This window comes from Struthio camelus, chromosome W (genome assembly GCF_040807025.1).
Source record: "Struthio camelus isolate bStrCam1 chromosome W, bStrCam1.hap1, whole genome shotgun sequence".
Taxonomy (NCBI): domain Eukaryota; kingdom Metazoa; phylum Chordata; class Aves; order Struthioniformes; family Struthionidae; genus Struthio; species Struthio camelus.
Genome location: NC_090981.1, coordinates 69,624,346 through 69,641,589, shown reverse-complemented (window position 1 = coordinate 69,641,589; position 17,244 = coordinate 69,624,346). Strand labels below are relative to the sequence as shown.

The 17,244-nt window shown below is 40.2% G+C and overlaps 1 protein-coding gene across 15 annotated transcripts in view; it reads right to left on the bottom strand.

Moving 5' to 3' along the window:
* Window positions 1–17,244, bottom strand: part of LOC104138472 (NEDD4 like E3 ubiquitin protein ligase) — a 215,281-nt gene that overhangs the window by 156,852 nt on the left and 41,185 nt on the right. For 14 of the 15 annotated variants that reach the window (XM_068924507.1, XM_068924509.1, XM_068924505.1 and 11 more), the window contains exon 2: window positions 14,391–14,464. In XM_068924507.1, coding sequence (XP_068780608.1) covers window positions 14,391–14,464 — 74 coding nt within the window. Of the gene's footprint in view, window positions 1–12,969; window positions 12,986–14,390; window positions 14,465–17,244 lie in introns of all 15 variants that reach the window. The other variant, XM_068924515.1, reaches the window with a different exon arrangement.

Genomic DNA, 17,244 nt, shown 5'->3' with positions numbered 1-17,244 from the left:
TGCTTAATTGCATGAACAGCTGTTGCTCATCAGCAGTTACTGTTTTAGTCTTCTACTGAGCACACAAGCACACCTGACTGATCCAATTCAACGGCCACATTGAACTGCTGCAGTGAAAGTTATGTTTTATGAGAAATAACTTCTATCAACTGTTTTGATACTGGCATTGTTATATGATGTTAGAATCGCCTATCTTACACCAATAAAAATAACTGTTGGGCTACCAAGATACACAAAACAAAAAACAAGCAAACAAAGAGAAACACCACCCACCCACGGTAAAAAGCATCGTTTGCATTGCAGCACTTCTAATTCTTACTGTACTGATATTAGCTTTCACCAAACTTGGGCTATACTCATAACCGTTAATTATGATTTTATTTTTTAGCAGCCAGGTGAACATTGGGACAATTGCAAGAGGGGCAAATAGTAATATGGGACAAATAGTAAAGCTGCAAGGAAGAGAGTACCCTCTGGAGCCAGCACCAAGGTCTTCACCATCAGTCCCCACCGTCTGGGGTTGCTGCTGCCCCAGCGGTCCCCTGAGTGCTCTGGGGGGGACCAGGGTGACTCAGTGCTGGGTACGAACCACCACGGTCCGCTGTCTCACGCCTGCCACAGCTCCTGCAGCTCCCAGCACTCAGGTCAGTCTCTGCAATTCATGACAGGTTGCCAGGCCTTATCAACACTCAACATGACACTTAGTTTTGAAACCTCAAAACTGTTTTTATTTTTCCCTTACATAAAACTGTTGTTCCAACAGTATCTTCCATAAAAACAAAAACACTGCTGTGGTGTCTTCAAGTGTACAAGAACCCCATTGTATGTACTGGACAAACACAGAACAAAAAGATGATCCATGGCCCTAAGAGCAGACAATCCAAGCATGCGATGAGATAAAACAGATACAGACAGACAAGTGAACGCAAAGAAAGAGCAAACAGCTCCAGGCAGCATGATGGCATGTATATCAGCAGTGGTTCCTTTGGCTAGGCTTTTACAAGTACTACTGGCAAAGGTGGAGCTTTACAGTGACCAATAAAGTCAAAGGAAAGTAAGCAAAACCTTGTTTAAAAATTTAACAGATTAGCGAGGGAGCCAGACCTCACAGAGCAAGCACTGACGTCAGCCAACAACTTCATGCAACCGAGAGCAGTAGATTCAAAGAAAGGGAGGGTGACATGGTCAAAACAGCAAGGTAGGGAAATAAGTCTTTCTGCAATAAATGAATCAAGATGTATTAATACAAGCAAGAAAAACAGGATATGAAATAAATAAGGCATGTGATGATGACAGGCAAGGAGACCAAGGAGGGCTTCATCTTATAAATTTATACTTGAAGGATCTGCAAGCTTTTCAGATGGGATATGCAGGCATTCAAGTGATGCAAGCACGTAACACTGGCAGAGATACTGCTGTGAACAAAGAAGCATGAAGCAGCCCAAAGGTTGAATCTGAGGCAGAAATTGAAAGTTTTAGATACATTAAGTCTGAGTTGGAGGCTACAAATCCACGATCTATCCAAACCAAAAATTATAGCCCAGATCCTGGACAAGACGGAAGTGTCCCCCACCGACAGAAAGACTCACGAGTTATCAGCACAGATGTGTTGGCTGAATTTGTAACTGCAGATGGGAAAATGAGTAAGCCTGGAAAAGTCCAAGAAATTGCCACTCTCAGAAAAAGATTTGTGCTTCGACTGCTGGTGGGAATAAACTGACTCCATAGCTCTATATGCACAGATATCAAGAAATTTCCTCTGGCTTACAGACTCTCCTTCATACCCCAGGGAAGTGGAGGGGAGACTACCTTGGAAGAGGACAGAATGGGAAAAAGTGTCGCAGAGCCCTTAGCTGGCCCGGCATGCTTCAAAGTGAGATGCCCCAGAAAGGTCACCTGCCAGGATCGAAGAGGACAGAACAGGAGGAGGAAAGAAAACCCTTACTTCCACAATCCCCAACCATCCCACTACTTAAAAGGTCTAATTGTATCTTGGTATCAGCACTGTTATCATCCCTTGTTTGGTATGCGAGTTGTGGATCCTTCCACATGGCATTTCCCCATGCTGATTTTTAATCAAAATACTTGATTACAACACTTATTTGTAATTCAGTTTCGAATCCTCTGGATAACAGGCATTTGAAAATGAGCAAGTATTTTACTGCTTCCTGGTTATGTTTTATAGGTTACAAGGTTTTGCTTGAGGTATTAACACCAAAATCACCTTACTTGTTCTGTTAAAGGTGACCTTAAGGATACATGTTCTGTTCTTGCTAGCGTCTGACTTCAGTTAAGCTGGGGAGAAGAGGCAAGCTTTAAAAGTTAATGATCATGCAACAACTTAGTTTTGCTACATTAGATACAAGGCCTTCCCCCAAGATGCTTTAGTGTTCTTCTTTTTTTGAGCCAATAATTTCTGCCTCCCTTTTACTCAGCCCCAAAGAGTAATATTTGGTTATTACTCCATACAATATGTGGTTATAAGAGAGAAGTTTTAAAAAAAATAAATATCTGCCTTCATATTGTTTCTCTAAAACGATTTGTTTTTACTACTTCTCCAAAAAACAGAGGAATTTTGCTTCTTTAAAGCAAAAACAAAGGTCAAATTGTGATGGATTATTCTCAAGTTTAAAGGAGTGAAGTTTCGTTGGCACTTCAGTACAGAACAAAGCAGTAAAACAGGTTCAAGTCATTTGGGAGTTCAGCAGAAGTTTAAGAGACACTAGCATCATTATACTGATTTATATCACAAGCACTAATTCCAATGAAATAAAGACTTGAAAACAGAGTAAGAGCTATCTGAAATCTAAAATGCTAGCGGTCCTTAAATGTACGTGGACAATCCCAGCTCTGAAATTTTAGGATGGATAAAGAAAACAAATACTTCACACACAGGAGAAAAACTCCACATAAGAAAAACTCACCAACTTTGATAGATGTTTCAGTGTAGCACTTGCAAATGATGGCTAAGCTTGCCAGAATTACTTAATAAAATACCACCCATTATTGTTGTATGCTTTCCGTAACTACAAAATGAAAATAATTTACAGGCTTGTAGTGTTGAACGAGTGAGCAACGTCTGTATTCATTTATCAGAGAAGAAACAATGCAGTTATTACTAGGACTGTTCCTCTTTTCTTTTGCTTAGTTCAAGACATGATGTAGAAATAAATATACATTGCATCCTGGGAAACTGCCAGATACAGATAGTCTTTCAAGTATGAGATATGGGGCATTCCTAAATTTAGGAAGAAATAAGGAGAATACATAAACATTGAAGCTGCTGATATCTTAAATCCCTTCCACTTAATGATTTACTGCGATCAGCAAAGAGGAAGAAAAGACAGAAGTTCTGTCCCAAATTTTTAAGATCAAAAAGGTTTATCTTAGAAAGTTTTGTCTCATTGTTCCTCTTCTCATTGTTCCTTTTTCTTGTAAGGATAAATATTCTGGTAAACTAGTAGATTACAGGAGACAACACGCAGATGAAAAGTTTGAGTGGCTGAATACAGGCACTTCCTTCTTTTAAAAAAAAAAAAAAAGAGAGACAGACATCTTAAGTATGTGTATCTGTACAGGGCACCTAACCTGCCACGCAATTAGCTGATTGAAATTCTTCCACACTATGACGTTCTAAACTTCAGAAATGGTCATTAAGTCTCCTTACTCATTAGCCTCTGAAGCAAGACCTTCCAACTCAAGTAAACAACATTCCTCTATTTGTCTGAAGTACAACAGCTACTGAAATATATATCCCGTGCATCCTGAAGAACGTAACATGTATGAATGGATAAAACCCTGCTGATTTTGGTGAAAACTGGGAAAGCATAATTTCCATTAAAGCCAGCAAAGTACCAGTTAGTGGTAAAAGCCGAGGAAATTCTTTGGTGCCCTCTGCTGCCAGCTGCCAAAAATGAGCTAGACGCGACATGCTTGGTTTCTCGCATTTGTTAAGCATATCTTCAAGCACAGAGGCCTAGCCCCACCAGAAAGCCCCTAAACGCGTGGCTGGCCGGGAAGAACGTGTATGGGGGCTCTGCAGTGCAAACGATCCTTCAGGAAATCTCCATGCATAAAATTAAAGCAACCATAATGCCTATTCCAATTTAATGGATACACTGATAAACCTCCTGCCTACACTTAGCAGCCCAATACCCCAACGTTTAATCACTTGCATGAGGTTGCATAAGCATTAAGGTTTCTAAAAATCAGATTTCACACATAAAGATATCTCTCTTACCTATTTCTACTAAGCAAGCTTTAATATCTCCTCATAACACCACTCTCAACTATCCATTAATCACCATTTGGGACAGGGCTTTGTTTAGCTGTCTTTTAAAGTGTTTTCTTGAGGTCCAGCTCAAAATTGTTGCTCAGCCAGGTCCGACGCTACACTTCTCTTCAACGCAGAGATGAACTGGCTCGTGCTGTCTCCAGCCACTGCTCCTCTGGCCAGGCTGTGGGTCACTGTCCCCTTCCACTGTGCCAATGAACACCAGAGCGTGAACCCAATCGCCCTATAAGCCACTGCTAGTGAGGAGAAGGAACAGGATAAGCCACCGTGCAGGGACGAATGAGCGGCTGGAGGAGACAGAGACAGAAACTTAAGACTTTTTGTTGCTTGTAAATACATAACGTCAACTGCAGCCTCATTACTCTTCTCCAGTAACTCCACCACTGATCATATCTTGAGGATATCTACTAAAAACAACAAAGGGTCTGCCCTGGGAACACCTGATATTGCAAAATTATCTGAGCATGTATTTTCCAAAACTCTCGGGAGAAGCCTAACAAAACAAGAAAGTACAAGGGGACTTAACAAACATTGGGAATGAGAAAGGAGGAGACAACTCTGGCTCATACATTTACTGAGGTTGGATTATATTACCACCGACAAATTCTAACTTCAGAAAACAACCATCTCTGCCTACACGTGGTCTATTTCTCCTCCGTTCCAGGCAGGTACGCACACCTGCTTTCGCAGCAACACTCAGCGAGTTTGTTTAAACATTTGCCTAAGGCTGTTCTGATTGCCTTGTAGCTGCTTTTCATTTAAACATACTCGTCCTTGCCTGGCAGGTACGCACATACGCATAGCACTGATTAGGTACGAAACGGCTTTAAAGGTTCAACGCCATTCCAAAATCCTGAGCAGTCCGTCTGACGCCTGCAAGCGTTACGCCAAGTCAGCGCCCTCTCTCCACGTTCTACTCATTTATATGCTGCATCCCTGTTCGTTTCGCCCAACTTTACCGGTGCAAAACCGGCACTGAAGGGTAAAGCTGTTATAAAGTTCGTATCTTGTTCTCTGACTGATGCAACACAAATGTAAACACATCGGTACTGCTGGTCACCCAGGAGGAATGGGATTTCCTTCATAATTATAAAACCACAGCATCAGAGCACGGGAAGAACCCACACGCTCAGACACGTCTGGGACGGGATGGGACAAGGTGACATACAGCACTCTTACCCGATGAACAGAGTTAATGGAATCGTTTTTCAAATTTTAATTTGAGCTAAGAAAAGAATATATGTAAAAAGCTTTGAAGCAGATGAAGTATCATACACTTCCTGTTAAAATTCTTCAGCATCTTCCCCAAGCTCTCAGAATTGTCATGTTTTATTGTCACATTTCGCACAGAACGGCTCATCTACTTTATTATTAGGTGCATTTGGAAACTTTCAGGATTCCCATTGCAGCTCAGCTGTTGGAACACATTTGTGCCAAGACAGAACATAATGAAATCCAACAGAACTGACCTGTACATTCAGATTTTAGGAGAGGAGACTTAAGGCATTTATATAATGCCAACTACAACAACAACAAATTCTACTTAGTTTCTACACATATCTAAATCATTTAAGCCAATACTGTCCAAAGGGTAGACTGAGAATGGGCACTAGTGGACGTAAGCAAAAGTAAAACAAAATCTGAAAGAAAAATAATTTAAAAGTTTAGAAGATTTTTAGTTGCCGATACTAAAACTATGTTCTTTATAACAGTGACAAAAATCTTTTGACAATTTAATTTTGTCACAATGAATCTATGAAAAATAAGTTACTACACACATGGCAAAAAAATCTGAACCTGAACTCTCTTGTTGGGCAATGCCATCTCTTAAGGCAAAAAGAAAGAAGGCTCAGCCAATTCCTTATGTTTTAGCCTGCTTTTTACACGTCTTCTAAGAATTTAGTAACTTACCTCTTTGTCAGGTGTTCATTAAAGAGTTCTGTTTGGTCCTCTGAGCGCTCTTTCCGCTTTCAAATGAGTATAAATTTGCCATCTGCCATCTATTTGCTTTATAGACATTATCTCTGTTGAATGTCCACCTCACACATCCATAACTACTACAGCTCTGTGCAGTCAAATAATAATAAAAAAAATTTAGTGACCAAGCCTTATTTCAGTTAACCAGGGCAGTGGCTACCTTGTCAACATTTTCCATTTCCTTCAGGTCACCCTCGCTATCCAGTACTTTACTGTCAACATCTGAATTTATGTTTTTATACTCCACTGCGTTCCAAAGTACAGCTTGGTCTAGATTTAATGAGGTTCTCAGGGGGCTTCTTTCCTTTCCCCCTAACTCCATAACTAATACGTTGATTTCTCCTATACCAGGAAATCTTCCAGTTTTTCACTGCGTATTGAACCGTCACTTCAAATATCCTGCTAGCACACTCTTTTTTCCCCCAGTGCAGTACTGTAACAGCCACGCGTTGAACGATTCATTATTAAAAGAAAAGGCAATGTCAGTGGAGATGGGGAAGAGGAACCCATCACAGTTTCATCGTAATGACTGCTAAAGCACTCAAGTCTTATTTGATGAGTATTTTTGTTGAAGCAGCATAACGCATCAAGATTTTCCACTGAAATTCAACTCAGATTTGCCACTGCTCCCTTGAAACATAGCAAGGGCACGACAAACGAGAAAAATTACGAAATTAGCTACAGCAACGGTATGGAGCAATCACATCACTCTTTGGGTAAGACTAAACACTTATTTTCAGTGACATTGCACAAAATTCAAAGAATCGAATATTTACATTGCTCCAAATATTGCATTTCTCAAAACCTTGAACCAGCAGAAGAAAGGTGGTTCCTATTCTTCATTTTCCAACTAGAAAAAAGAAATACTACATGAATCCAAATCACTCGAGCTCCTGCCTTCTGCGCAAGTGGCTTTGCTGAATTCAATCGTTTGAAAGTTTGCATTACAGAATTCCAAAGTTTTGCTCCACCTCCAGGAATTGCTCGAGACAGGACAGACACTGTATTTTCCACTCTGGAATATATTCTGTTTTGCAATCCTGAAACATTCCTCCAAAAAACTACGTTCTCCTATGAATGCAGTTAAATGGAGTTAACTTTACAGGGTAAGATTTTTGACTAATGGCTGATGCCAAAAAACATTTTACGTGCACCACAAAAACAATTTAAGAATCTGAGTTTTTTAAAATTGTATGTACAGTAAATCATTTTAAAGAAAATACAAGTTCTTGATAAAAAACATTTGCTTATTCAGGCACTCGCCAAACTAGCCGCCAGAGGGAGCTTTATTGTTTATAAAGACAGTATTTGCAAAATCCTGTAGAACAGTGCACTGAGGAGTCTGTTTATTGTGCATCAGATTATTTACAAAATCTAATACTCATTAATTTTTTATGAGTAGCTCACCTCCATAATTAGTCTCTATTAGACAGAGGAAACATCAGTAAGAGAAAGAACTGAATGTTTTTAAAACTCAGTTCCAAGGTAGTTGCACACACTAGCTCTTTCACGGGCATGTTTTTCACTAGAATTTCTCCATTAGTTAAGAGAATTTACCATCACTCAAACTGGACTAGAAATAGCAATGGTGGACACAGAAGAGGCAACAGATACGCGTCCGCTGTCTTTGCTACCTGCTGGTCACGCTCTCCGCAGCCGTGGTGCTCTACTGCCATCGTAAATCAACAGGAACAACGTACGCGTACCTGACAGAATCCGGCCACGCTTGACACAGCCCTGTTGCGAACGGGGGTACGCAACACGATTGACACCCCCTCGGGGGCCCTGGGGCCTGCAGGGCCCCCCCAGCACGGCTGCGGGGAGCCGCTCTGAAGAGGAAGGCGGCTCCCATTTTGTCTGAGCCTTCACGCCGCAGGCTCTTCCGAGCAGGTGAGCACAACCGACCCAGAGGAGACCCGCAGCGTCTCATTTGGAAAACGCTCGACCTTTCTCAACTTCCAGACTGCCACAATTTTAACTTACTTCGTTATCAAGAAGGCAAGAGCAGCAGCTAAGGAATTTAAGCCAATATGCCCTTTTTCAGGCATGCGAACGTACCCTTCTTCATTTCCAGTTCTGTTCGATCAGTAAGAACATCCACGCCACAGTGTCTTTTCTGCTTATTATTGGTTGTGTGAAGTAACATTTTCTTCTCATTTATACGTATCACCTTTATTACTTGTGACTGCATTCGTGTGTGAATGCACAGAAACGGTATTTATAAAAGCGTGCCGTGACTGTGCCAAATAACATAATGGCCAACCCAGTGCTACCTTCAGAAGTGCTGTATTTTAAAAAACTGGTGTGGGTGTATTCTAAAAAAGTAGTGATGTAATTCATTTGATTATGTATCTTGTTAAATTTATTTTTAATCTTGTGTCTTTTCCAAATGGTGTAAACACACTGCAACGGGAAGAGGGGAATTATACGCAGTAAATCACACAAAGCTATGGTGGTATCATCTGTTTCACCAGTTACTACAGAAGTATTTGCCCAGAAGAGTGACATGAGGCTAATCTCCAGACAGTCTAAGAATCCATAAATCCATGTTAAAAAGCTTATCTGCAGATAAAAAAGACCACCTTCTTATCTATAAACAACAGTATTACATTCCCATAACTTTGAATAAAACAAAATGATTAAAAAAATCCAAGTCCATCCTGGAACTACCTTCCAGAAAAGATATAAACTTGCCCCCTGAGGCAGAAGGTGCTCAAACAGACCAACTCACTGGAGGAAGATCTACTCAGATTTCAGTAAGACGTAAACATAAGAACTGGATTCCAGAGAGGAGATTTCATTTTATACCCCAAGGTTCTCCAGGCAGCAACTGCATCTGCACCCAGCAACTTGCACAGCGCAGCCTCCTTCAGGAGCGAGGCTTTGAGTGCCGTCATAATATGTGAGTAAAAACAAAACAGTAATAAATAATAATAATCTGTTCAGCATGTTGCACGATTAAGATAAATTTCATTATAATTTGCGTTACCCAATTACATACAAGAATGCAAATACCTTCAATAGCTGAATTTAGTAGGACATGGCATTTAAGAAAGTTTGGAGATAGAATGAAAGGAAATACATGTAAAATTGTAATGCTTAAATTACAATACAGCATGCTTGCTAGGAAACATCTGTGCCCATGCCTAAACAGCAATGCAGACTACAGCGATGCAGACTGTAATGTACCGTTCAAGTCTAAGTCAGAGGTAAGCATGCAAAGCTAATACTAAGTTCACGAAATCCGTTTACAGCACCTCCTAGCCGTTGCAGCGAACCAAAGATTCCACGTGTTATGATTTTACAGGGCAAAATCTAAAACAGGCTATAAGTCACTTAGGTCTACTTCGACTAAAATTCTGGAGATGAAATCCATCACATTTAACCGTCACCTCAGATAACTCAGAGCTGCTACTCATTTTTACATTCTAGTATATTCTGTGTCATTCTAATCGTAATTCTAAGAATGTCTCAACTCACGCATGTCATCAGTTGCTATCCAAGTGATTTCGTAAGCCAAAAAGAATTTCAGAAAAGGAAAATTAAAAGCAGTGAGTCTTCTTTATTGTTGCAGTCTTCAGGAGAAAAATACTAGTTTCTCTAGTGCTCTAAACTGGCAGGAGATTTTCTTCAGATGCTATCAGGCAAAAATGGCTTTCAAACTCCACAAGTCTAGAAGTGGTGGCTTTAATATTCCAGTTAATTAAATACTGTAAGAAAAGCCCATTGAGATATAAAACACAATGTATGCTTTGTAGTTCATCTTTCATAGTCACACAGTAATATGCTCACTATTCTGCCCCAGTATTAAAAACGCTGCATGACTCAACCATGAAGGAGCTGCTGCCCATCAGCTGCTGGGACTGTAATTCTGCAATTCTAACATTTTTCAAAAGATTTCATTAAACATTTTATGATTTGCTCATTCCAAAGTTTATAACTATCTAAAACATTTAGCACAGTCGTTTGACCACCTCTCTCCCAAAAACAGCATTACAAGAGCAGGAATTTGTCCTCAGCACTTGGTTTAATTTGTGAGAAGAGAGAGGAAAAAAAAAAAAACAACACGTATTTGTCCACAGCCCAGCAGTGCCTATAGACAGAGGGAGCCTGGTTAGGATGTGTCATACCACGAGCGAGGGGCATCACAGACGGTGGGGTGGACACACGGTGGGGTGGACACACGTTGCACTCCTTGAGAGACCATGCTGCTCTGTCCTTCGGTGCTGGCCGTTTCTGTTCATTCGTTATGAAAGAAACGGATACACAGGGCAACACCCCTAAGTCAACCCTGTCCCAGTTTGCATCTGGATGAATCACAAGGCATTTTCCTCTACTCTTAAATGCCTCCTTTTTTCAAAGCAAGGCCTACTCATTTTCACACTTTCAAATGCATAGCCCACTCATTCGCACGCGCCTGCCCCGGCGGAGCGGAGCGGCGCTCTGCTCTACCACCACCATGCCTCAGCCTTTGCCTCTTTGTTCGCCATACCCACAGGCGCAATGACGTGTCTCCCGCCTCCCTCAACATCTCTCAGGCAGGAGGGATAATCACCTCAAAAAACATTATCCAACAGCCGTGGGCGGGTGCTCCACCTGACAGCAGATGAGAAGAGACAAGTATTTCTTGTAGAGGAACAGGCAAGGCTGGTGCCAGACAGAAACCCGACTCTGCTCCTGCTGCCTGGGCCGGCAGAGACACTCCTGCAGGACGCTGGCGTTTCCACAGGAAAGTGGCCTCGGGGGCCAGCAGTCCCCAACTACTGCCAGTAAAAAAAAAAAGGAGTGAAGGAAGCAGAAAGATTTAACGGGAGACTGGCCACTGTCACGCGCACCTTCCGTTAAAGGTGTGGAGAGGTCGGTCCCTCGGGAGCGAGGGCAGAGACCTGAACTGCTCCTCCTTCCGCCCGCGTGCACTGCTCATCCCTGCGGTTCCTTCGCAGCCGACCAAAAAGATCCTCAACATGGCCCACTCGGTTCTTCAGCCTTTTGCTGAGCCTGCTAGCAATGGTCTCAGATATGGCACATTTTTCTTTGATACGGGTAGCTACTGCCTAGCACACACCGCATTTACGGAATAAAATTGTGTAACATAACTTTCATTTCCTTCCAGGTAAGATGTTAGTCTGTGGCTGTGTGCTAAAAGTTACACCATCACAAATCTCTTCCAAGTTGATTTTCTTTATCTGATGAAAGTTATTTATGGGAGAGTAAGAAGAAATGGAGGGTTGGGGTCTACATTCACACCAACAGAAGAAAACACGCATAGATAGGATTACTTACTGTTATGTTTAGGGATCCTGAACATATGCTACACAGAAAAACTATTTTTATGGCCTTTAGAAGTTTACATTTTCCTCATCCTCGTGCTTAGTTCAGACATTACGTACTCCCTTGCCCCCCAAATAAGAATTTAATCATCCATTCCATACTGATTCTCAACAAAACTGTTAAAAGAATAATTATTACAAAACACACACTTGACAACTATGTTAGAATGATTCTATTTGTGATGACTTAAATCATACTTAAGATTCAAGCAGCATGAAATGATGAAATCTCAGCAAGATATGCAAGGCCCTTAAAATAAGCAAAAAAAGTCAACTCCAACTTTAGCCCCCGCCCAAACTTTCTGAAAGCTTGTCAGCACAACGATACAAGCACTTCACTAAGTTTGTGATGTAAGATGCTGTTAGCCTCACTTCTACTAAAGAACTGTTTAAAACACAGTTAAAAACATATTCCCAACTTATGTTTTTAACTCTCTGGTTTTATGGAAACCCTACTGACTTGAGGCCAATATACTTAAATATTTAAGGGCCACATCAATGGAACTCAGTTCAAATTTCATTTAGTTTAAGTATATCTGAATTTTGAAAGATAATTTTCTTTCATTTATCAATTTCTGAACAAATTTCAGGAGTTCTTTTGAATGAGACATCTTAAATATTTACAAAAAGATCTATGAGAAGTATGGCTGAAGGAGATACTACAATGCCGGGGATTCAACTGTAAAGTTTCCAAGGCATCCTTTAAAGAATCGAATGAATTCCAAAGAGATTCCCATTTTTCTTAGCTTACTTCTATGAGTTTGCCATAGCACTTCAGTATTTCTATAAAATCCCTTCTAATAAGTAGATCTGATATTCCAAACACAAGTTTTGCTTTTTTTTTTCCTTCAAAAGACGTGATAAAATTTAAAGCTCAGAAAAGTGCAGAAACAAAATCCACCCAATTAAATATATCAAGTAACCAAAAGATTTGTAATAATACAAAAAGGTCAAATTAAACAAGATATAGAAAAAGCAAAGTTAGCACATAAAAATGGCAATTCTATGGTTAGTATTTTTAATAGAAATCTCATTTTCTCTGTGCCTTAGTCCCATCTCTTCTCCAGAATTTGTTCCTCCTCTCTCATGTTTTGGTACTGCAGCATCTCAACTCCAACTGCAAGAGCAGGCAAAGGGCGAGAGTCCCATGAGGTATATGCTGATGCAGCGAGAGCAAGCAGTAGTACTCCTATAGTGCAACCTAGCCACACTATTAACAGTACTACCATGAATCTACTCAGCAAGCACTATGTGTCTGATTACATCTACACATGAGCCACTTCTTTTGCTGCTTATGTTAGCACCAAAAGCTATTCTTCAAAAGAGCAAATTTGGAGGAGGAAAATAAAAAAAAAAGCTTAGTCTTACCATATTCTGCATACAGCTACCGAAGGAACGTTTGTTGCAAATATCACAAAAAAAAATTAAAGTTGATTAAGCCTTTAATCGCTGCTTTCATGTAGTTTCAAACTAGATAGGCAAGCTAACAAACAATTTGCAAGCATCATTAAAGATATACAGGGAAATCCATAGGGAGGCTCATTTATAAATTATGAAACTAGAGTCATTTCAATAAGAGCTAAACTGGTTACCACTAACTTCAACTTGATACTTCTACAAAGTTCGGGGCACTTTTAGTAAAGAATCTCCTCATACTAAGGACTGAGATCAGCAGAGAAAGTCAAACTTGGAATTAGCCTTCAGAAAAAAAGAAGGTTTTCTGCATCAGTTTCGACTTCAGGACCAGTTTCTCCCTCACTTACTACCTTAGAAAGATCTGATTCTTTAAATCACTATTTACACAACAAGCCTAGGCTTGAGGAAAGCTATTCCACCCCCCTTTTTAATATGTGCATTTTACACCTGTGACTAATTCTTTCAAAACAAAAGACTTCAGAGAACAAACAAAGTGACTGTGTCTGTCTGTTTCCACTTGACCACTTAAAACCAGTTTTGTCATTTGGCAATAGTTATTCTGGCTTGAAGACCAGTGCAAAGCATGGTCTGTTCGCTCCATCTTTCAACGCGCAGACAAACAGGGAGACAACCATGGGCAGACTGCCCCGTGCACTCCGGAAGGCTCTCTTTTTCCTCTCAGCTCCCAGTTTAAAACAAAAGTAATTTCAAGGCTCAACCAAAAGCAAAACCTGGACTTGCCATAGCCAAAGCAAAAAAGCAGCAAGTCGGCACAGTTCATGCCAAACTCTTTCCTGCACTAATACTTCCAATAACATAGGCTAAATAAAGATAAAATGCTTTACTGCCTTTCCATCTGAAAGGTACCATTCTTAGGAACTGCAGCAGTGATATCCAGATATGTCTAAGAGTCCAGGAAAATTCAGAATCTGGCTATCACATCAGACTTAGACACCTGGCACCGAAGAGATTGGTGCTGAAAACCAGCAGAGAGTGGAGCTTTCTCAAATTAAGAGAGGGTGCTGCTGGCTTTTGGTCTTTCTTACATCATGTGAGTCATATGGGGAGACAGCTGGGAGTAATTTTAAATATTACCAAAACCTGCCAAAGTTTGAGTGCTTCCTTACACATTGACAGAACTAGGGCAGAAGATGAAATAAGCAACTGTTTCCTGTGGTGGAAGAGGGAATATTCCAGAGGGCATGAACAGTCCTTAGTGTGATTAATTGCTTTCTTGCCAACAAACATCCCATAATTTGCATTGGCTGTAATCATGTAATAGGATCTCTCATTATGTTCATGAACAATTATAGTGTCCTTGCTCTAAGAGTATTGTGTTTAAAAGCGTAGAATACTCAACGCAACACACCTACCTGGCTCCGAAGATGTCTTTTTTTGCTAGATCAATGCCAGAAACCACCTTTACCCTGAGGATACGAGACTCCTCCTGTTAATAAAAAAAAGACGACAGGTTTAATGTTGGTTCAGTAATTGATCTTCAAGATCACCACTGTGCAAGTGGTTAAACTGTGAATGAACTCTCAGCCTTTAGATAGTAGCAGTCTTTCCTAGGTTAGATTTTGAAAGGAAAAGTACTCCAGGAGGTGTACATTTAATCTGTTAAAGAATAGCCAAAACGCAAACATGAAAAGCATCCAACTACAGCCAAAGGTGGCAAAACTTAAACAAAAAACAGGATAATAATAATAGCATAACAGTAATAATACTATAAGAGAATAACAGTAATAAAAGTAAACAACGATTTGCTGAACAGGGCCATTTGAAATCCTAAATGATCCTCAGAAATCTAGTTCATTTAATATATACTCCACAGAAATTTATTCTGCGTAGACTATAAAGCTCTCTTCAAACACAAGATAAAACATTCATAATAATTTTGTCTACAGTAGAGATACATTGAGGGTTTAAAAGGTACAAGATTAAAAAAAGTCCTGGATTTTGAAATCCAGAATTCAGTTGTTTAAACCTGTCTCACCATCTTGGTATATACAGAGCTCAAAAACAACGTTCAAAGATGCATACTGCTAGGACATCGACCTGTTCAGCAGTTTATCCCTGTGTTATGTTTAGCTCCTTGGGAACAGTGATATCAATAGTATTTTCTTTTTATTCTGTTTGTCCAGTTTATTTTTGTTAAACAAAGAGGCCACCAAAATTAAATTTGAAGACTGTCCTATAGAAACAGGTTTTGCAGACACCCAAGTCAGTTGTACCTTTTCGTCCTCTAAAACACCTTCCAAAACCGCAAGATGCAAGATTCAATCACCATCATTTGACTCCGTTCCCTGAAGCTTGTTCAGATAACAGTAACGTTTTCCCACAGATTTACCCTGGCATGACCATGCTTCACCCACTCTATTTGCTGTAGATAGCTAAAGGAGAGATACTGATATGTTAGCGCTATCTAAGGTTTTCTGAGATTATTAGGAAGGTCAGAAACACCCCAGAAGCAAACCAATGTCTGTCCAGTCTAATACCATTCCTCTGGGAGGGGTCAGAAACAGAATACTTCAGAGAAAGAAATACAAGGGAGGCTGCTCTTATTCTACCTGTCTACAAGGAGAGCGTCATCCTAACATCCTGTTCGTAACAAGGGTGCTGCGTTAAAAAAAAACCAACCAACCAATCTTGGGGATTTAAATCTTTTCCAAAAATTTGTTTGTTCATATTCTCCCCAGCAGCACTTATACTGTGCAAAGTAGTTTTCAAATTGAGAAAACAGGATTCCTTACAAAAAGAGCCTAAAGTTTACCAGACAGGTAGACAAAACCAATATATAGGGAGAAGAAAACAACAGGAGTTACATTGACAGATGGTGAAATGAATGGGGGTTTTTTGTTTGTTTTACTTTTTTCAACCTGGTAATATCATTACTTTTCTTTGAGGCATTATAGCACACACTCAATCTTTCTAGACAAGAGTCAATGAACTTGCAGATGAGGGTCAAGAAAATTCTTTTATGAAGAGAAAGCAGAATGGAAAAAATGTCAGAAATGCAGAGAATTCTGACCTTAGTGAAGGAGAACTCAAGGACAGGAAGTCATAATAGAGAGGGACAGAACAAGGGATTTGTAATGGTAGTTATATTCTGAATGCTACTCCAACGCCCTCTCACAAAGTCCAACATCAACAGGTATTTGTGCTTTTTGTTGGAGTGGCATCTTATCTCTGCATTAAAATCACCTCTATGTATTAACTGAATCAAAAACAACGAGAAAAAAAAAAAATCACAGGAGGAAGTCCAAACACTGGCCAATCTCTAAAATTCAGGTTCTACAAGACCTAAAAGACGATGTTCCAGACTATCTGAATAGAACTTCAAACGTTCCTCAAGGCTCACTTCATACTCTAAAGTACACATCAACACTAACCCAGAAAATGATTTGGTGATATTACAGATGAGGCTGTACACTAGATATTCTATTCAAATATTTGAATATTCTAGTCAAACAGCTATCTCCTCCAGAAGACGTGACCCTGTTCCCTCCCTGTCTCCATATTCTCAGCCCCTGCTAAATATTCCTTCGTCTCACCAAGTAGGAACAGACCAGGTTTCAGACCTGGTACTCCTCGTCTGCAAGCAATGAAGTACAAAGTAATAGTGCTTTTGCAACTACTGGTTAAAAAATATGTAATATTAAAGCAATAAAATAAATTAAAACACCTTAACGCCAAGGCAAGAGCGTTACAATTGCATTCAAAAATTTTCCATCAGTCAGTAAGATACTCATTTGATAACACCCAACGTATTCAAGGCACAAGGCTTTGAATGGTGGCATACGTGCCAGAACCTTTGCACGCGCACCACATTGTCCTTCTGTGTTGAGAATGCAAGGACAGCTATAACAGGCGTTCCCTTTAATAAGATATAAGCTCTTCTGCCACCTTCCAACAGTAAAATCCTTCACGTGAGGAACTGCAATAAACAATTTACAACTAAAGCAGATTACTTCCCATTTGAAACGGGTCCTTCAGCCCCAAATTCAGTATTTCCATAGGAAAACTGAAAATGACAGCTGCACAGCCTTCTTGAAGGCTTCTGTTGCTCTCATTTCTGGAGAAGAAAGATTCCACTGAGGTTTAATGTTGGGCCCTTTCAGCACCGCACTATGTTTTTGGAGATGACTGACAGATTAGCTTGGTTATCTACCACATACATGGATTTCTCCAGGGAAAGTCACATCCTAATTAGAGTTGGATACAAAA